The sequence below is a fragment of the Myiozetetes cayanensis genome, unplaced genomic scaffold, assembly GCF_022539395.1.
Source record: "Myiozetetes cayanensis isolate MyiCay16 unplaced genomic scaffold, myiCay2020 scf16, whole genome shotgun sequence".
In the NCBI taxonomy this organism is placed as follows: Eukaryota; Metazoa; Chordata; class Aves; order Passeriformes; family Tyrannidae; genus Myiozetetes; species Myiozetetes cayanensis.
Genome location: NW_026087270.1, coordinates 436,799 through 455,495, shown reverse-complemented (window position 1 = coordinate 455,495; position 18,697 = coordinate 436,799). Strand labels below are relative to the sequence as shown.

Here is an 18,697-nt window from a genome sequence, read left to right as displayed (position 1 = left end):
TGCCCAAGGAAATGCATTAACTGTCTGGTTCCTGGAATAAAATTGTACAAAGCAATGGCTTTAACTGTCTCAGGCAAATGGCCCTAAAATAAAAATGAAAAAGAAAACAATGACTTACTAGTCTTACTGAACTTTGGGATTATATGAATTAAATGTTGCCATGTGAACTGGACGGTGTTCTCTGATACCATAGAAACACTGGAGGTTGGAGAAAGCAGTAAACCTGTTATAATTAGGTTTTAGGGGAGCATTTGGTTACTCTCACATGTAATTCAGAGTAGCTGAACACTGATACAGTCATGAGAGAATGCAGTGAAACCTGGAGACTGTGCTTAAGATGGCAGAAAGTTTTTGAGCAAAATTCATTGGGGACTTTCTAAGTCCTGTTTTGTTTAATATTTCCACAGTTTATTTAGACATAAATGGCACATTAATTAAATTTGCAAGTATGTTAGGAAGTTAGCAGATCAGAGCGAGGTGCGGCTGTGGAGAGCACATCTCCCCATGCTGCATGACCCAGGACCCCAACCAAGTGATGCAGGGCACAGCCAGAAGCACCAGCGCTGCAGAGGATGGTGGGGAATCAAACCTGCCCCTTCCCGTTGCTGGGATGGGCACTGGAGTCACTTCCATCCGCTCCCCACCCTGCTGGGCCAGAAAGCTTGGGGCGGGGTGGTGATGCTGGAAGGAGGGAGGCAGCGAGGCTGTGGCTGCAACATTCATCAGCAGTGCCGGGCATCGCCTTTGGCAGGGTTTGATAAGCTTGTTTTCCAGGGCAGGGGAAAGCTGTGCCCTGGTCTCAGCGAGGGATGTGGGGGGATTTCATGGCCGATTTGAAGGGGCAGCTCGATGGTGAAATCCAGGCGGCTGCGGGATGGTCTCTCTGGGAAATGGAGGAGTCCTCACTGGCAGGATTATTTAAGACTCGACTTTGAAAGACGAGACACTCTGCAGTTGGGAACAATGCTGCACTGTCAGAGAGATGGACTCAATTACTTAATAGGTCTTTGCTGTCTGTCTCCTGCGATTTCCCTTTCAAGAACGTATATTCAGCTGGGTTATTTCTCATGGGAAGACAAAGCGTTGTGAGAGAAGCCAGGCATTTGGAGGGGAGCGGCGGGAGGAGCGGCAGCCAGGCAGATGCCTGGTTTGCTCTCTGTGGAGCACGCTCCTCAGGACGTGGAAAAAGCTGGAGTGATGTAGCTGGTGTGGTCCTTTGGTCCTGTAACCAGCTGATCCCTCCGTCTCACACGTCTCGCCTCCTCTTCTTTGCTCACAAAAGATTTGCCACTTTGCTCTCCTGCTGCCAGGCTCTGATCCCCAGGACTGCTGGTGGTGGCACTGTGTTCCCACAGGCAGTGCTGCACAGGCCACTGGTTTCTGTTTTGTCAGAACATTCCATGTTGGATGGACACTGACAGGTCCACACAGCTCATCTTGACACTTGAGCAGCCTCCCCTCCAGCACGGGAAGGTTCTCATGGCACTGGATCCAATGGCAGCTAAGTTGGAGGAAAAGCTCATCTCCAAGTAACCACTTGGTGCTCCGCTGGGACGTGGTGAACAGGGATGTGTAACGGGGCCAGTGATTGCTGTTCTTACCAAAATCACTGCCAGCCACGGGGTCAGCGTTTCGTGGGCACTGTCCTCGCTGGGGTCACGGTCCCCGTTGGCAGCCCTGGCTGAGGGCAGCAGAGCTCGGTGCCAGGGCAGCTGCAGGCTCTGGTGCTGGTGTGTGTGTGTGTGCACACGCGTGTGGGGGCACACACATGCCCAGGGCATCCATCCCTGTGCACTTGCTTGTCACCACATTAAGATACTGCGTTACCTTATGCACACTGAGTTGGTGCACCTAAATTGGCTGGATGTTCTTAAACCCTGAGGCTGTAATGAGATTTTGTCTCTTTTGCCCATTTCTTTTTCTCTTCTTTTTTTTCAGAATAAGTCGTCTGTTTAATGGCACCGAGCCTATTGTCTTGGACAGTTTAAAACAACACTATTTCATTGATCGAGATGGAGAAATTTTCAGATATATATTAAGCTTCCTAAGGACATCTAAGCTACTGCTCCCAGATGACTTTAAGGTAAGGAAAGCTATAGTCTGCAATCTGTTTTTTCCTCCCGTTCTGTCATTTGTTTTGGTGCGGGTTGGTTTGTGGCCTTGACCTAAACACACTTAAGTAAATGTTGCTGTTTATTTGTTAGGATTTTTAGTACTTGTGTATTACACCAGGGATGCTGTTATTTAATAAATGGACCAGTGGTTGTCATGGATACCATAAAAAGTTAAACGATGAAGCTTATGGCTAAATCAGTTTTTCTAAACTAATTGTATTTTCTCACATTTTTAGCTTAGTTATCAGGGTATAACAACAATTAAGAAACAACATCAGCAATAGCACTTACCAGGGTTTAATGCTCTGAAACTGAAAGAAATGCTTTAAATTTGATACTTAGAGGACTTGAACTGAATAAATCTTTTTCTTGTTGGTATGAAAAGGAAACACCCTTAAACAAGCCCATAAGGATTTGTGTTAGATATAACCAATGCAGATACTTTGATTTCAGGAAGTAATCTGTTCACAGTTTGTGAATGTCAAAATATTCTTGGGAGACGGAATGGACTGAGGGTTTTTTAAGGAGCAGTGCATGTTTTCTATGAAATAGTGGCGCTGGTTGTTGCTTTGCAGGCCCTGATTGTTTAAAGGCTCTCCTCTTAGCCTTGTTTGTTTGGCTTCGCACTTACGAAACTTCCAACATTGTCACCCTCATGTATGAAAATTGGAAGACAAAAGTGTGCAAACTGTAGATGACAAGATTAAACAAAAGTACTTACTCCAGGATGAAATGATGAATAAATTGGGATGGCAGAAGGGGGTGTGCTCAGTTGGAGGAGCTGGAAAGGAAAGTTCCTGCTCTCTGCAACGCGATTTCACTTTGTTGTGTTGGGTGGGCAAGATCACTTGACCGGTTCTGACTGAGCCAGTCCAGAGTTGTGGTTTTGGTGGTGGCTGTAGCTTTGGAGTACAGCTGATCCTCGGGCTGCAACTGCTCCTCAGCCGTTCTTGCCTGAGTTACGAGGATAATCGTGTTTGACCTCGTCGTGGGAGGGTCTGCAGTTGGTGTTGAGGGACACGCTGTGTGGTGGGAGCACACGTCTCATCATGAGGCAGGAAGAAGGTTTGGCACTCGTGGGCAGTTTTGGAGCTCCAGCCCAGAAGGGCTGTCCTGAGCACTGATCTTTCAGGAGGGTCAGGGAGGCTGCCCTGGGGTTTGGGGTGCTGTGAGACAGGGTGAGAGCCAGAGCTCTGAGTGATGGGGGCAAGAAAGCTCTTTATGGAGAACTGAGAGGAAACCCATGGGTAGCAGTGAAGCTGAAGACCAGACCAGTCCTATGGGTTGTAAATGGATCAGGTAAAGGGGGGTGGGTGGAGAAGTGGGACAGGTGCCAGAGAGATGCTTTAGCAGCAGTGTTGTGGACAACCTAGTGGGGCAAGAAGGCATGAGAAGGGTTAGAAGAGATGCAGTTCGAGCTGATCGTGGCCTCAGCCAGCATCCAGATTTCAGAGGTGCTCTGCAACAAAACCGGCAGGATTCGGCAGGAGCCTGGAGGGGAGAGTGCCAGTGGATGCCAAGGACTTGTCTGCACAGCAAGACTCTGGCAGGGCTGGGAGAGACTCAGGAGAGCCGGCGCTGTGCCCGGGCTCAGGCCGTTGTTCCAGACCATCTCTTTGCATAGGGTTAACTGTATTTTATTTAGTTCCTCCCTGGGAGAGCTTTAGAGCAAACCCCAGGCTAATGAGGGCTCAAGAACAAAGCAAAGCATTGCTAGGTAGGGAGTAACTAAATAAAAATGCGTAGAAGAATGCGCTGTAAAGCTATATTAAAACTGCATTGTAAACGGATTTGACTTCACAGAAATCGTGTAATTTTACCAGCATGATTAAAGTGACAGAAGACAATAATCAAAGGCAGCAAATGGAATCACTCCGTGTTTCTAAATGCAAAACTCTATTTTAGGTATAAAACCTGACAGGTTTTCCAGTGAGACTTGCATTAAATGTTCTTTATGTCAAACAAAGCATTATCAAGTGTTTTGAATATTTATTAGTTTTTACCCCTTAATTTAATCAAGCAGTTTATTAGCCTCAAGGTTTAGCCAAGTTGCTTTTCAACTTGAATTGCTGCTCAGATGGTTATTTTGGAAAGTTTGGAATGTTAGTACCACACCAGCGTTATTGTGTTTGCTATTTCAGTGTTGTTTTCAGACTAAGTTAACACTGAAATGCAGAGAAAGTGGGGTATGTGTTCTGAGGCTAGTGATTCTTTATTATCAAGTCTGAGTGGTGTGTTTACAGTGAATATTAATTACACTTCCAACTACTACTCAGACAGAACTTGAAAGTGTCTCCCAGGTCTTCCTGCTGCAAGCAGCTCTCTTATATCGTACAGTTTTCCTGGGTTTGGGGGATTTTTAGCCACATGAAGTATGTTGAGGAATTACTGTGAGTGGTTTGGCTGAGTTCTGCTCTGCTGCCGAGCGAGGTGATGGTGAGCAGCCTCTTACAGCTCCCTCCTCCTGCACTGTTCAGTGTCCTGTGCATAGGACCACAACGTCCTGGAGCAGAGTGTGGGGCCAGCACCCCCTGGGTCTGCCACACTGCTGGGTTAGGGGGTGGCTGGCACAGGAACTGCTCCTCCTCTGGTGCCCAGATATTCCCTGCCTTGATCTCCACCCTGCCAGCAGAGTGGAGATCAAACCCCAGGATGTTTATGAGCAGCACGTCTCCTTCACTTCATGCAAAACCAGGGCCCACTGTACCTGCTTGTTTGAGACTCACTCCCTGCTCAGAGGGCATCAAACAAAAATAGACACAGGCAACGTGTATGTAGTTACTCCATCTTAAAGAGGGGAGGAGCACAAATGCACAGGACATCTGAGTTTTATATGGATTACAGAGGTCACCAGAGTGACAAGGTCACCACTGGTTTATTAATAGAGTTACAAAATTGGTGTGCTTTCATCTAATTTTAAGTCTTCTCAGACTGACCTTAGCAAATGGTGCAGTTGTCATCACAGAAGTGAGCAACTTTCTCTCGTAGCCAGGAGTCAGATCTTCACAGCACTAAAAATACAAAAGAAACGTTGAGTCAGGGTGGCAGTTTGTTGTTTCATGTAATAAAGAATAACAAGTGAAAAATAGGCAGAAAGAGCCATTTCAGCCTGTTCAGGAGTCAGTGTTAGGTACAAAAACATACAAGATGTCTTTAGTACTGAGAGAGCAGCATCAGGTTCACGGGAGGCACGGTGTCTCGGTTTCTGTTGGGTATCTCTGCCTGTAGTTGGTAGATCTGTACTGACCCACTGCACTGACATCAAAACAGCAGCACAACCAGCCTTGAGGTCACACCCCCCAACTCCTCCCCAGGAAGATGCCACCCTTGTCATAGGTGACTGCAGAATTTAGCCACTGTGAAATCCACCAGAAAAAAAGACTTTTCTATCCAACAATAAACAGGAAGTTATTTTGTGAAAGGCAAAAGGCTGCATCTTTGAAAGATCTGTTTTATCCTCCCCATGAGATCTGAGTGTTGGCCAGAAGCTGTGGATGGAGAAAGGCTGTGTGCATCCCACCTGCCTCTCTGCTCCCTTTTGCAGGTGACCTGGCAGAACTTCCCCACTAGTTCCTACAACACCCACGAAGTTGAAGCTCATGGTAGCTATGAAGGCTTTTTGTGGTACTTTACAGAAAAATTAGAGGCTGTACTATCTCCCCATTCAGTCTAGCCTGCTTGTGAGCAGGGAATTAGTGGCAGTGGGAATCACCTTCGGAGTAAAGTGGTTTTCCTCAGCTGAAGAGAAGCAGCTCCTTTAGCTCTCATAGACAGTGCTTGAGCCTGGGCTGTGCTGCCACAAGGTGCACTGCTGTTAAGAAGCTGGGAAGGTAGGGAAGTAATCCTTAGAAGAAATGGGAGAGGCATTAGTCCTGCAGGACAAGGAACTCCTGGATATTGCCCAAAATCTGCTGTGGATGCTGCCTGCTGCTCAGCAGCACTGCCCTGACACCAGGGCTGGAGCCTCTGTGAGACAGAGGGTACAGAATCCGTGTGCAGCATCCCAGACCTGTGCCAGGCTGCTCTGAGGCTGAGTCTCCATGAACCCCTGAGCACTTTGCCACTGTAGCTACCCCTGTGCCTGGTTCAGGGAAATGTGCCTCTTTTGGATAGGTCCAGGAAGATTCATGTCTGCATCTGCCTCTGCATCTCTAACTCATCAAAACTAACAGCATGGAAATGTTTTCATGCAGTTCTGTGGCACCTTCCTGGCAAGGTCCCTTGTGGGTTGAGCTCTTCTACTTCATATTTCATACTAAACTTTTGCAAATCATCAGGGTAGGATTTTATATCTACAGTGCAAGGGTAGACCTATCTATGTCAGTATTACCTGGGCATCCTGAGCATTCAGTGCAGATAGTCCAGAGCTGGGCATCGCTTCCAGTCCTGTCACAGACACACAGCTCTCCAAACAGTGTGTAAAACCCTGAAGGAGAAGACTGTGGGCTTGGCAGTGTGTTGAGTGGGAGACCCTGCCCAAGCACAGGCTTTAGAGAGCTGGACCCCCATGCTGTGAGCCACTCATTCTTCTTCCTGGTTTGGGGAAATGCTCTTTCCTCCCTGAAAGCACTGCCAGATTCCTTCGGGATGCCCCCGTCCCTGGGTGCAGAAAGGCCACATGGCCCAGAAGAGGAGCAGAGCGGGTCAGGCTGCGCTGCAGGCAGCACGTGGGGTGGGGGTCACACAAGGTGTCCCTTCCCAGCACTGTCACTGGTGGACAGCAGTGAATTTCTCTTGCCTACAGAAGACCCTTTTTATCCCCTGTACTTGTTACAGCACAACAAATTCCTTTTATTGCCACTGCCTGACAAGAGGTGCCCAGACTCCCTAAGGCTGAGCGTGCACTTTGCCCCTTGGCACCAGCACACCTCAGTTCCCAGTGTCCATTATAGACCCTTCATCCAGGTGTGGAATAGACATGGGATGAGAGTCTTTTATTAAAAACTAACCCAAACACCTTGGTTTAACCCAGGCAGTTATGACCAGGTCACTTTGTCCTACAGAGCATGTGATGCTGCAGCACAGCCCCGATTTCCACACAGCCACCTCAGGTGTGGCTGTGTCATTCTGGGAACAGTTCTGGAAGAGCTGTTTCTTTTGAAAGCAGGTTGTCTTCTCACAAAATGAAATGAGAATATAAAATTTATCCTGTTTATTTCAGGGCAAATGAGGACTAGCAGGAGTCACTAAGGAGCTGCATTCCATGCGGTGGGCTAAGAGCTGGCTGTGGGGGAGGTTGGGGTGGTGTGATCCCGGTTTTGTTTGTTTTGTGGCAGTACTGTTTTGGCCCGGGGGTGCAGCCCATCGAACTCCTGTGATTCAGGATACTGTCAGGCTAGTGCAAAGCCCAGTGAAGGCAGCTGAAGCCTCTCGTGAATGTAATGGGCTTTGCATCCAGCCTCAGGAGCAGTGCTCTCTGCTTCCAGAAACGCAGGACTGGTTTTTCTATCACTGCACCATCTCTTCTAGGTTTTACTGTGGAGTTTTCTTAGCACATATTCGCTTGATTGCCCTTACAAATAACACCTTATTTTATAGTGACCATGAACCCAGATATTCTAAAACGAGTTTTTCAGGACCTACTGAAAACAGTGGATGATTTTCCATTGCCTTCAGTAAGCGCTGAGTGCTCCTCTTCCTTCTACAGCATTTCATTTTTCCTTAGCATTGCATGTTTTCCTTTGCTTGAAAAAGAGATCCATGGCACCAGCAGATGCCAGGTGAGCGTTTGGTAGGGCACTGCACACGCCTCTGTAGTGAACATAGTTGGGTGGTGGTGGACTGTGCTGATTCAGTGTCCTGCACAAAGATTTCAGGAAATTTGGAACAGGTGTTTTTTTTTTTTTTAATTTAGGCCACTAACCCCTGTAGGTTTAAACTGATCCCCTGCTCAGAAGTATCCAGGGAACTTCACTGGTCGACAGAGAAAAGCAGTAATGGTTCAGCAGAGGGTGCTGGTTTTGGGGAAGGGTGAGAACACCTTCCATCAGGGGATGAGGCTTTGGGGCTGATGCTCTCTTACCTGAGAGCAGGTAGTGCAGCCAGTCTCCAGCTCTTTGCCTGGCCTGTTCCCAACGCTGGTTGTTTGCAGCATGCCTTCTGTACCATTTCTTCTTTCATCTTCCTGTTGTTTTTCATCTTCAAGCTGTGTCCCATGAGTGTGTTTGTTGCCCTCATTTCTTCCCACTTGCTCTTATCCCTCTTCCTCTCTGCTCTGGTCTTTTTCTCCCCTCCCTTAGCAGTGTGTGCATTGTCCCAGCCTTAACAGACATCAAAGAGATGTAAAGCATTGGATGTCCCTTTTGTAAGGCGATAACCTTGCCGCTGTCACTGTGAATATTCATACGTCTCCAGGCTGCAGGCAGCCCTGGGGTGAGGGAGCACCTCAGCTAACGGTGGTGGGTCTGTGGTGCCAAATTTGAACAGAGCTAAGTGCTTTGGTTCAGTAATACCCTGCAGCAGCAGATTTTACAGGTTAATTCCAAACCACTATGAAGAGTCGCACCTTTTTGTGCTGCATGTTCACTTGATTCCCCCTCTTCCCTGAGTCCCTGGGCAGCAGTACACCTGTTATTTTTCATGGAATTTGAGTGCCCATTTCTTCGTTATTCCTTGTCATACCATTCTTTCCAGTCCAAATGATTCCAATCATTTCACTCTTGTGATTTTTTTTTGTTTCATTTTATTGGTGTGGAAGTGGCCTTTGTTCCAGGTGTTCCAGCATGCTCCACAAAAGTCAGGTAGTATCTTACCTGGGGTGCAGCATTTGCATCTTTGAAGAGGTGCAAGAGGCAGGAAAGCAAACAGCAGGTCTTTGCAGGGAGGAGCTGGTGTTGTTCCTCTTCCCCTCAGGAGGCTGAAGGAGGTGGTGGGGCCAGTGTAAGCAGAGTGCTCAGAGTGCTCACCGGGGGCGTCTCCTCTTTCTTCTCAGCTTGGCTGGGTGGGCACTGCTGTCTCCTCGGGCTGGGGCTGCTGGCACCCTTGGCCTCCCCACCTACTCTGACACAGCTGAGGGGTGAGAAATCTGCTGAAAGGATGTGCCTCTGATGAGGATGTGCAGCAGATATCTCAATCACTGAACTGGGAACTGGATCGGATTGGGAATTTCAGTTGCCCAAAGCCAAAGTGAGGTGATGGACAAATGGCAGGGAAGAACAGCTTCTTTTAAGCTGTTGGAGTGCACAGCTGAGCTCCCAGCCAGCAGGATGGTCACTCCCTCCATATAATTTACCAGGCTCCAAAGCATGCTTTAAATACATGAATAGTCATGAAATGAAGGGAGCAGCTGAGCTGCTGTAGCTGAATTTCAGCCTCAGCAAAGACAGGTGAGAAGTGAAGCTGAACTGACATCTCCATCTCGTAACATGTGTGAGAGGCGACAGCGAAGCCTGAGATCTGTTGTAAGATCAGAAGTATCTGAGGCCAAGAGTGAAGATTAGGGCTTGGAACATCTTCTCTTACATCAGTAAGCTTTGTTTATTGCAACCAGCTATTTTGATTTCTTAATCCAAGACTAAAGCCTTCTGGCATTGAGCTTGTGGGATAATAAATGAAAGGATAATTCAGTGCAATGGGAACTTCATGGTCAGCTCAAATAGATTCAACACTAACACCATGTGGTTTTCTGTGTAGGTGTAAGATGAAGACAAAGTATGTGGATACCTGTTGCCTTTGCGCTCTTGCTGACAGTACATAAGCCTAAGTAGGTCAAACAGGAACAATACTAATTTTTAAAAGAGAACTATAAGCATTTCTAGTTTCTCTCTCTCCCTCTCTTTTCTTTTTTTTTTTTCCTCCCAGGACTTTAATCTTTTATATGAAGAAGCAAAGTATTACCAGCTGCAGCCAATGATTAAGGAACTTGAGCGATGGAAACAAGAGAAAGAACAAAGGAAACATTTCCAGCCTTGTGACTGCTTGGTTGTAAGAGTGACTCCAGATCTGGGGGAGAGGATTGCATTGAGTGGGGAGAAGGCTTTAATAGAAGAGATCTTCCCAGAGACTGGGGATGTCATGTGCAACTCCGTAAACGCAGGCTGGAACCAGGACCCAACCCACGTTATCAGGTTTCCCTTGAACGGATACTGCCGGTTGAACTCAGTGCAGGTAACGAGTGGCCTTTTGGTGCTGCCTCATCCGTTTGCTGGGGTGGTTTTTTTATTGTGTCTCGCTCAATTATATGCAAATTATTTGCTTCTGCCCAATTACTTTTCAGTGCTTATACTGCAAGGAGACATTTTCTGCCTGGTGAGATCACAGTCTTTCAGGTTTTCCTAAGTCTAAGCAGAAAAATAGATTTAGATTTTGTGTATGTTAGTGCCATGCTGGTCTCATAATGGTGTTATACTGATAAATGCTAATTTTTTCATCAATGTATAGCCTTCAGCAGTTTTTTTTTTTCCTCCAAAGTGCCTGCAGGAAGAAAGAGAGAGTTCCAAAAACTACAAAAAAAAATCTCCACACCATTTTATAGAAAATGCAACAATGTGTAAATGCATAATTTATGTCTCACTCATAATTAAATGATGGTGCCTGCGGGATGGACTTAAAAAAATTGATCTCTGCACTTTTTTTTTTTCAAAAGGATGTTCTATAAAAATTGCCCAGAGTATTTTAAACAAAATGTATTTCATTTTATACTCAGAGTTTTGACATTAGGTTTAAAATTAAACATATGAAACAAAAGAAGATAACTGGACAGATAGGTGGATGGCAGCAGAAATAAATACGTGGCCTGTGTTTAGGCAGCTGCCTTAGGGACAAGCAGTGCCATTTCACAGGGATCATCACCACAAGAGCCAGAGCTCCGTGGTGTGGCTGTCCTGGGGCTGCGGAGAGGAACAGGGGTGATGATGCCATTAACTCGTGCCTTAATTAACAAGGGCAAGACAGAGCTCTTAGTTTGTGTCTGCCTTTGGAACAAGCTGCCAATACTTGGGTTAAGGAAAGGGAAATCAACCTATTGGGGAGTTTTTCCAAACATACCATCCCCTGCAGGTGGGCTGTGGCTGCAGGTGTGAACTGGGCTGTGGGAAATGCCTTTGTGGTCTTGCTAAACTGCCCTGTGGGCAAATACCTGCAGAAGAGCCGTGGCCTGGCCTGGCCAGAGTGGATGGGGAGGGAGGTGCAGCCAGGGAGGACAAGAACACAGAGGTCCTACTGACCTGTGTGGTTACTGCACATCAGCTGAGGGGCCCTTCACCTCCCAGCCTGGCAGGTGACAACATTTTCAGGAGACCTGCAGTTACCTGAATACATAAAGATGGACTGAGTCGTTTTAACACCCTGAATTTGATGGTGACACCCCCCTCCATGGGGCAGCATTCCCTGGTGCGCTGTTGTCTGAAACCATCCTAAACCCAGCTGTTTTGGATGATTTTTGGTTCAAGACTCCCAAGTGGTGTGTTTGGTTGAACTTTACCAGCCTGTGGTTAATTCTGCACAGTCCTTAGCAGTTTGTTTGGCAAGGTTTGCAGTGGGACAGGGGCGAGTTCACCCCCGTGCAGGGGGGAGGAGGGAGCAGTTGCAGTTTAGCTCAGGTAGGAGGAGAGGGAAGAGCATTTGTGTCTGAGCCACGCTGTCCCTGTGATCCAGTTAGATGCACATGAGGAATCAGGATAACTGAAACAACAAAGGGTCCTTGTGAGCCACTCACCAGCTCAGCACTGCCTGGCAAAGCACTGGATGCCCACATGGCTGAGCATGGCCCTCTTTCATCCACAGCGGTGCAACCAGTAGGGTACGTGTGCTTGTAGTAAAAGCTGTACACTAATTACTGTTCTTATTTGAATGTGTTTTGAATTCAGTCAAAATTCAGTCAGAATCAAAGAGTTCATGTTGTAAAAAAAAAAAATAATCTCTGTCAAAGAGTCTACAGTATAACTAATACTATTAAATTACATCATTTTACTAAATTACATCATTTTACTATATAATTAATAGAAAGTGTTTTCAAACACTTTCTGGAAAACTATGCATTTCTGAGACCAAAGGTTGATGAAACCAGCAGATAATTATCATTGTCTCTGATGAACTCTGGTCAGTGCATAGGCACTGCTCCTCCCCTTCCCAGGATTTTTTTTTTGCAAAACAATATTAAGTCAGAAGTTGGAAATACAGTGAAGCCAACACACAGACTTAATGGAGATGGGTAGTGGGTGGAAGAGCACAATTGCTTCCAAAAAGCAACACAGGAAGCCTGTCTGCTGTTTGCTGAGAGACGTCTCTTCTGTCTCCCTGTGCCCTGCTGAGTGTATTTAGTTGCAGAATTGCAACCTATACATTTTTTTTATTTTAAGAATATTTTCATTAAATGCTTTGTATCAAGAACTGTGCATATAGAACAAAGAATGCCAACACTGAATAGTTAGTGCTAGGCAAAAAAATACAGTAACTCTTAATTTTACACCCATTTGTAATTATATAAAGGCATAGAGATTTTTTCAACTCCTTGAAACAGGTTCTGGTGAGAATCACGAGTTTACCTTAGAGAAAATTCTGTGATGTTTGTATGTTGAACACTGAGTCCTATCATTAAGAATGTGTTTCTTAGTATTTCGCAAAATTGACATGAAATGAAGTTTTCCATTTGGAAAAACCTTCCAACAAAATCAGATGCACTTGGAATATTGTAAGACAGTGTATATGAAATCCTTTATTTGTTACTGTGTGTCCCCCATACACAGGAGGGTCACAGCTGAGACTCACTTCTGGCATCTTCGAATTCTTTGGAGATTTTCAGGAAGGTTGCTCTGATTTGATTCAGAGGTGGTTACTCTTTCCTCTGTCCATATCTTACTTTCAGAAGAAGTCATGTGCATTGAGTCAAATTCTCTAAGTGGAATTTAAACCTGTCCACCTTCAAAATGCTGTTCGGTGCCAGGGGAGCCCTGCGGGAGCCTTGCTCTCAGACCTGAGCTCAGCCTCGTCCAAGTGACACTTAATACTCTGCAATATTTAAACATTCTCTGCATTGTTTACAGGATTTGGCCTGTTCTGTTTCTTGCTGAGAAAATGGATGATGCCAGGGTTTTTAACCCTGGACTGTGGCCTGCAGTGTGGTCCTTCCAGCACGGGCCGAGCACAAACGAATCTCTTTGTTCCGCGCGGTGCTCTGAGGTGGAACGTCTACCTGGACTGAGTGTTTGCAGAGGGCAGGCTCAGTGCAAAAGAATCCTATGTTAACGTGCAGCCTTCCATGGCTTTGGTCTGAGGCAAGCCAGGGGCACCCCCGTGCTTGTTTTGTCTTACAAGCAAATTGATTTTTAGAAGTTTTTAGCAAGGATTTTGAAGTCCCGTCTCTCTCAGAAATCTTGGCTGTCAATCCTCTGATCCGCTATCCAGTTCAGTGGGAGAAGCCTCCTTTCCTGTGGCTGGGTTGTCTCTCATCTTCATCTTGCCAGGGCTAGGAGCAGTGATACATAATATACTCAAAATACACTCCAGCCTGTGAAACAGCAGCCTGCTGATGTCTTATTCCTCCTTCCGTCTCCGACTCCTCATGCCTTCCTCTCTGAGGAGGAACAAGTGTCAGTGTCTGCACCCCATTTCTGGCCTACAGGCCCCACACAGCCCAGACAAACAGGGGAGATGAAAGCTTTCTCTCTCTGTATTTTAAATGTATTTTGATAACCCACTCTCCTGCCCCTTCTTTTCATCTCTGCTGGTTCATTATTCTTCCATACTCTGGTGTGTTTTTTTGATCTTTCAGTTCTACAACTTTTTTACTGTGTAGAGTATGTAAAAATCAGGGCAAAAGTCAGGGAGATTTGGCAGATGTGACTTTCTGAGAACGTTAAGTCCCCGTGTCCCAAGGCCAGGCAGAGCTCCTCAGGCAAGTTGATTTCCAGCACACTCGGCGTGGCTCAGGCAGAGCTGAGCTGGAGCAGCCTCTTTCCTTTGCCCATCCTTAGCAGCCAAGGGAGCAAAAGTAAAATGTTTTAGGTGCCACTGAAAACCCAAACCCTGGGTTGGGTGCAGATGGGTACCACAGGTGGCCTCTGAGGAGGGATTGAGCAGATTAAAGCCAGCAAATGCTGCTGCCGTGGTTTGCACTGCACTGCCACACCACCTCAGACACAGCTGTTCTTCTGAAATCATGTTTCTGGAAAAAACAAAGCCAACATTCAGGCAAAAGAAATGGTGCACTAAGAAATGCAGTGTGGCCTCACGTGGGTCTGTGTGTGAGGGTGAGGGCAGTGGCCTGGTGTGCAGTCTCCAAAGTCAGCGTATCTGCTGATGTGCTCAGGGGGCCGGTGGAGCCGAAAAAGAAATTAAATTCCTTCTACAACCTGTGCCCATGAAAATGGGCTCAAGGTGGGTATACTGCTTAGACACTTCTCTAGGTTGAGTGAGCAAGTGGCTTGGTCCCTGTTGCTGTGGGTGGCTGTCACATGGGGATGCTGGTGTGGCCATCAGGTTCAGTAAACCATCAGTTCACTTCCCACGTGCTGCAGCAATGGAAGCAGTACCTTGGGTGAGGCCCTGAGAGAACAGCACAGGCTGCTGCCCCTGACAGCGTTTATCACACAGAAAACCACAGGAACCACTTCTCCAGGCTGCTGCCCTGGACTTGGGAAGCACCACGGCGTCTCCTCTGGTGGGTCATGCACAGCAGATCCGCCAAAGGTGGATCTGGCATCTGCTCTCACCTAACTCTGGGAAGAGCCTGTGTGCGTCCTGCTCTGCTGGGAAACCGAATATCAACACGCTCACACATGTGAAAACACGGCCCCGATCACACTGCCAAGATCAGCATGTCCTGGGGTGATGTGCTGTGTGACAGTCGCAGAAATTAAAGTTGCCTCTGGGTTCCTTAAATTCATGCATCTAAATTGCACCAACTTTTCTTTAGGAGGAGAAAGAAAAAAATACATATTTGGGCAACACAGATTAACCTCTTCCTTGGGCCAGAACATTTCCTTGTTGTCCACGTCTTGGTTCTGCGTCCCATCCCTGCCACGCTTTGCTAACAGCAGCCCTCCCTTCCAGTGAGGGAAAACAGCTGCCATAGCCACAGAGATCTGGTGGATGTGTCATTCAGGCTCCTGATACATTTTCATCTGCCAAGGAAGAGCGTTTCAGCCCCTCTCTGTAAGACTGTTCATATTACTAATGAATAATGGGCACTTTTTATTACAACTTAAACCTGATGTTGCTTTCTATAAGCAGTAAGAGATAGCATCAATATCACCACAGTCCAGTATTTTACTATATAATGTACTAAGCTGCTCTGCAGAGTGCTTATTTCTTTGATTAATTTTTGTTTTCTACAGAGGTTTGCTGAGAGCGAGACTTTAATCACAGTGTAGTCATTTAACAATAAGTTATAGAATTATAGCTGAATAATATTCATTCACAATGAGGACTGGAAAGACTAAATCCATCATTTAGATCCGGTGCTTCCGACTGCTTTTATCACTAAAATTTGCTAAATATTAATCTGACTCTTTTCCCCCCCACATTGCAGGTGCTCGAAAGATTATTTCAGAAGGGATTTAACGTGGCAGCTTCCTGTGGTGGTGGGGTGGATTCCTCTCAGTTCAGTGAATACGTGCTGTGTCGCGAGGACAGACGACCACAACCCACCCCAACAATCAGAATAAAACAGGAGCCCCTGGACTAGACCCTCCCCGCCCCCTCTTTGTAACCGTAGAAGTGTTTAATAGTCCCTTATGTGAAACACTAAGGATTTGCAAAACAGTATTAGCAAACAGACTTGGACTTTATGTTGCCAATTAGTGGTACTCTGAAACTACCTGTCACATAGCCAGCCACGAGATGCGTTTGAGAAACCAGTTGTCCGTTCTTCGCGGTGGAGTTGCCGAGCACGCCCAGCGCAGAGGGGCTCCGGGATGGACTTTGGGCTCAACAGCACTGCTGTGAAAGAGGCAGAGCTTCCTAAACCCCTGACCCTGCACTGGGCTGGACTTCTGCAAGGACCAGTTGAAGCAGTTGGATGGATCAGCAGGAGCAGCGGTTCTGCCGGCCTTCCCAAGGACACCCCAGTGCCGTGACACGCGGACGTCTGTGAGAGGAAGATGGAACGCTAAAAACTGCACTGAGACTCTTCCCTGACTGCCACACCTCCATATCAGACGTGCTTTACACCTCCAGGCACCACGGGGCACCTCTGTGATTGTACTCACCCACACTAGCAAATGGCTTATTTTTATACTACATTTCCAACTGAAGTCTCTCTCTGTGGACAGGATCCAGAATCAGAAAAGGACCAATTTATAGTCAACTGGTGCTCAGTACTTAAAAACCCCACACAAACCAAACAAACAAAGTGACAAAAAGTTAGATGAGGCCGATTAAGGCAATGTTTGCAACAGTAGGGATCTGGAAGCACAAAATAAAATGCCATCCACCATCACACAGGGGTCACGTACCCGACGTGGAGCTGTAGCTCTCTTAAAGCCAGTCTTGTTTTGACACAGAAACTGTTAAGTTTTGCATTATCAAAGAAACGTGGTTCTGCCAAGCAAGCTCTGCCACCCCTTGTTAATCATTTACTAACCATGTTAGAAGCCCACATTTAGGAGGAAAGCTTAAGAATTTTGGACAGGCCTGACTCTTTATGGGTCTGGAATTCTTGCAAAGAGCTGTTAAAACCCTGTACTGCCACTGCCAGATGAAAGCAGGCCGCCTTTGGTTTAAACTGGTTTATTATTTTAAATTATTATTAAAAATATTAATTCTGTAGCCGCCCTCTATCTGTGTAACTTTCTCTGTAACGAAGTCAGGGGTCTGCAGGAGGGTCCTGCTACTGCCAGGAATCGGCATCGACTCACAGGGCTTCCTAACTCAGGAGACAGCACCGTGTTCGCAGGTGCGAGGTTATAAATAGCATTCTGCTAAATCCTGTTTATTGCAGTTTAGCATGATTGGGTCCTCAATAACTAATTCATGTGTTAATCACAATTTAGTTTCTCCCACATTAATTTATAGAATACCGTTGTAGATGCTGAATCTTAATTAAAACCCTTTTTAGATGCCTAAATACGGCCATATAGAACAAGGGAGAGAGTATTAAGTGGTCAACAGTTCTTCAATGCCAGTTGGTTGCAATCAGGCAAAATTTTAAAATTCACATTTAAGACTTATACTTTCAAAAGCGATGAGCTGTACTGACTATCCAAGGAACAATCTAGGCAGGGGTCTAATTTCTGGAAAAGGGCTGGATACCTGTCCATGGAAAATCAGACCTCTGCAGATTTTCTCACCTTGGTCCCCCAACTCAGAAATCTCTAATGGCAATCCTGGCCGGTTGGCCTGCTACCTTAGCAGAACAGTTGAGCAAATCTGTCTACTTTAAGAGTTGTAAAGTTATTTTATTTTGTGGTTTTATACTTGTACGACATTCTGAAGTTGCTAGGCATTGCCATATTTGACTATATGGCACAACATTCACCTTTGTATGTAAGATATCTGTAGAATTGTATATTATACATTTAATATTGTAAAGAACTTAACGTATAATTGTCATGTATTTGTGTATGCACATTTCTTATACAGTACTTCATGCCATAAACATTTCTGTAAAGTAAACGAACAAAAATAAGCACGTAGGGTGGAACACTCACTGTATCTCCCATGGTGTTTGAAAGAGGTGGGAATTTTTGACTGCGTCTTCTCCAGCCTTTAGCTCCATTCAGCTTGATGTAGCCACGTCTCACAGAAAGAAAAAAAAAATAGTCTTTTTATTTATTACTTTCATACATTGAGTTACCTTTCAGTCCAAAGCATCCTTAATTAATCCATTCAGGTTCCTGTTTTTCCTGTATCCACCCTGCCCCCCTGACCAGGGTGAGTGGCACTCGCAGCGGCTCTGGCAGCGCATCCCCCCCGGTTCTTACCTCAGCCAGGGAGCAAAAAGGGGACCCCTCCTGGGGACATTTGATCACAGGGGCCCAATCCTGCCCCCGGTGCTCGGGCCAGGCCTGCCCAGCTCTGCAGGACCGGGCGCTGAGCACCCATGGGCAGCTCTCAGGGGCACGCAGTGGGACGATGCTTCTGGACACGTGCAGGACATTGGGAGGATCTGTGGTTGGTTTTTCCTCAGTTTGGTGTTTACTGTGTTTTTTTTCTGGCTCAATGAAGCAGCCCCGGTCCTTGGGGCAGCTTTGCTGAGGTGGCACTGGAAAGGGTTCCAGGCTGCGCCAGCCGAGTTAAATGTGAACTTGAGATGGAAAGTTTGAACCGTGACATCACAGCATTGACTGCAAAATAGCACTAAGGCAAGGAAGACATGTGGAAACAATCACTTTCTTAGAAGAGAAATGCCTTTAAAAAAAAAAAAAAAGTTAAGCTAGGACATGTTCTTTTAGTTAGTAACTTCAGGTCACTTATTTAAAGATTATTACAGTTTCACTTATATCTTTTTTACTTATTTCCCTGTATTTTTAGGCAGCAATATCAACGAAAACTGATTCGAATTTTTACTTCTGGCCTTAAACCATAGTAACACAACTTAATGAAGAACATTGCTCAGCTTGGCCGAGAGAGGTTTTAAAATGCCCCAGCCACTGCAGCGAGGCCCTGTGTGCAGCCAGCAGATGTTTTTGCTGCGGAGGCCAAGA

At 46.2% G+C, this 18,697-nt stretch overlaps 1 protein-coding gene across 2 annotated transcripts in view; it reads left to right on the top strand.

Moving 5' to 3' along the window:
- The window catches only part of KCTD15 (potassium channel tetramerization domain containing 15), a 43,773-nt gene extending 26,077 nt beyond the window's left edge, over positions 1-17,696 (top strand). For both annotated transcript variants that reach the window (XM_050311098.1, XM_050311097.1), the window contains exons 3-5: positions 1,939-2,083; positions 9,915-10,220; positions 15,583-17,696. In XM_050311098.1, coding sequence (XP_050167055.1) covers positions 1,939-2,083; positions 9,915-10,220; positions 15,583-15,738 — 607 coding nt within the window. In that variant the 3' untranslated portion in view covers positions 15,739-17,696. The remainder of the gene's footprint in view (positions 1-1,938; positions 2,084-9,914; positions 10,221-15,582) is intronic.
- Positions 17,697-18,697: the final 1,001 nt, after the last annotated feature.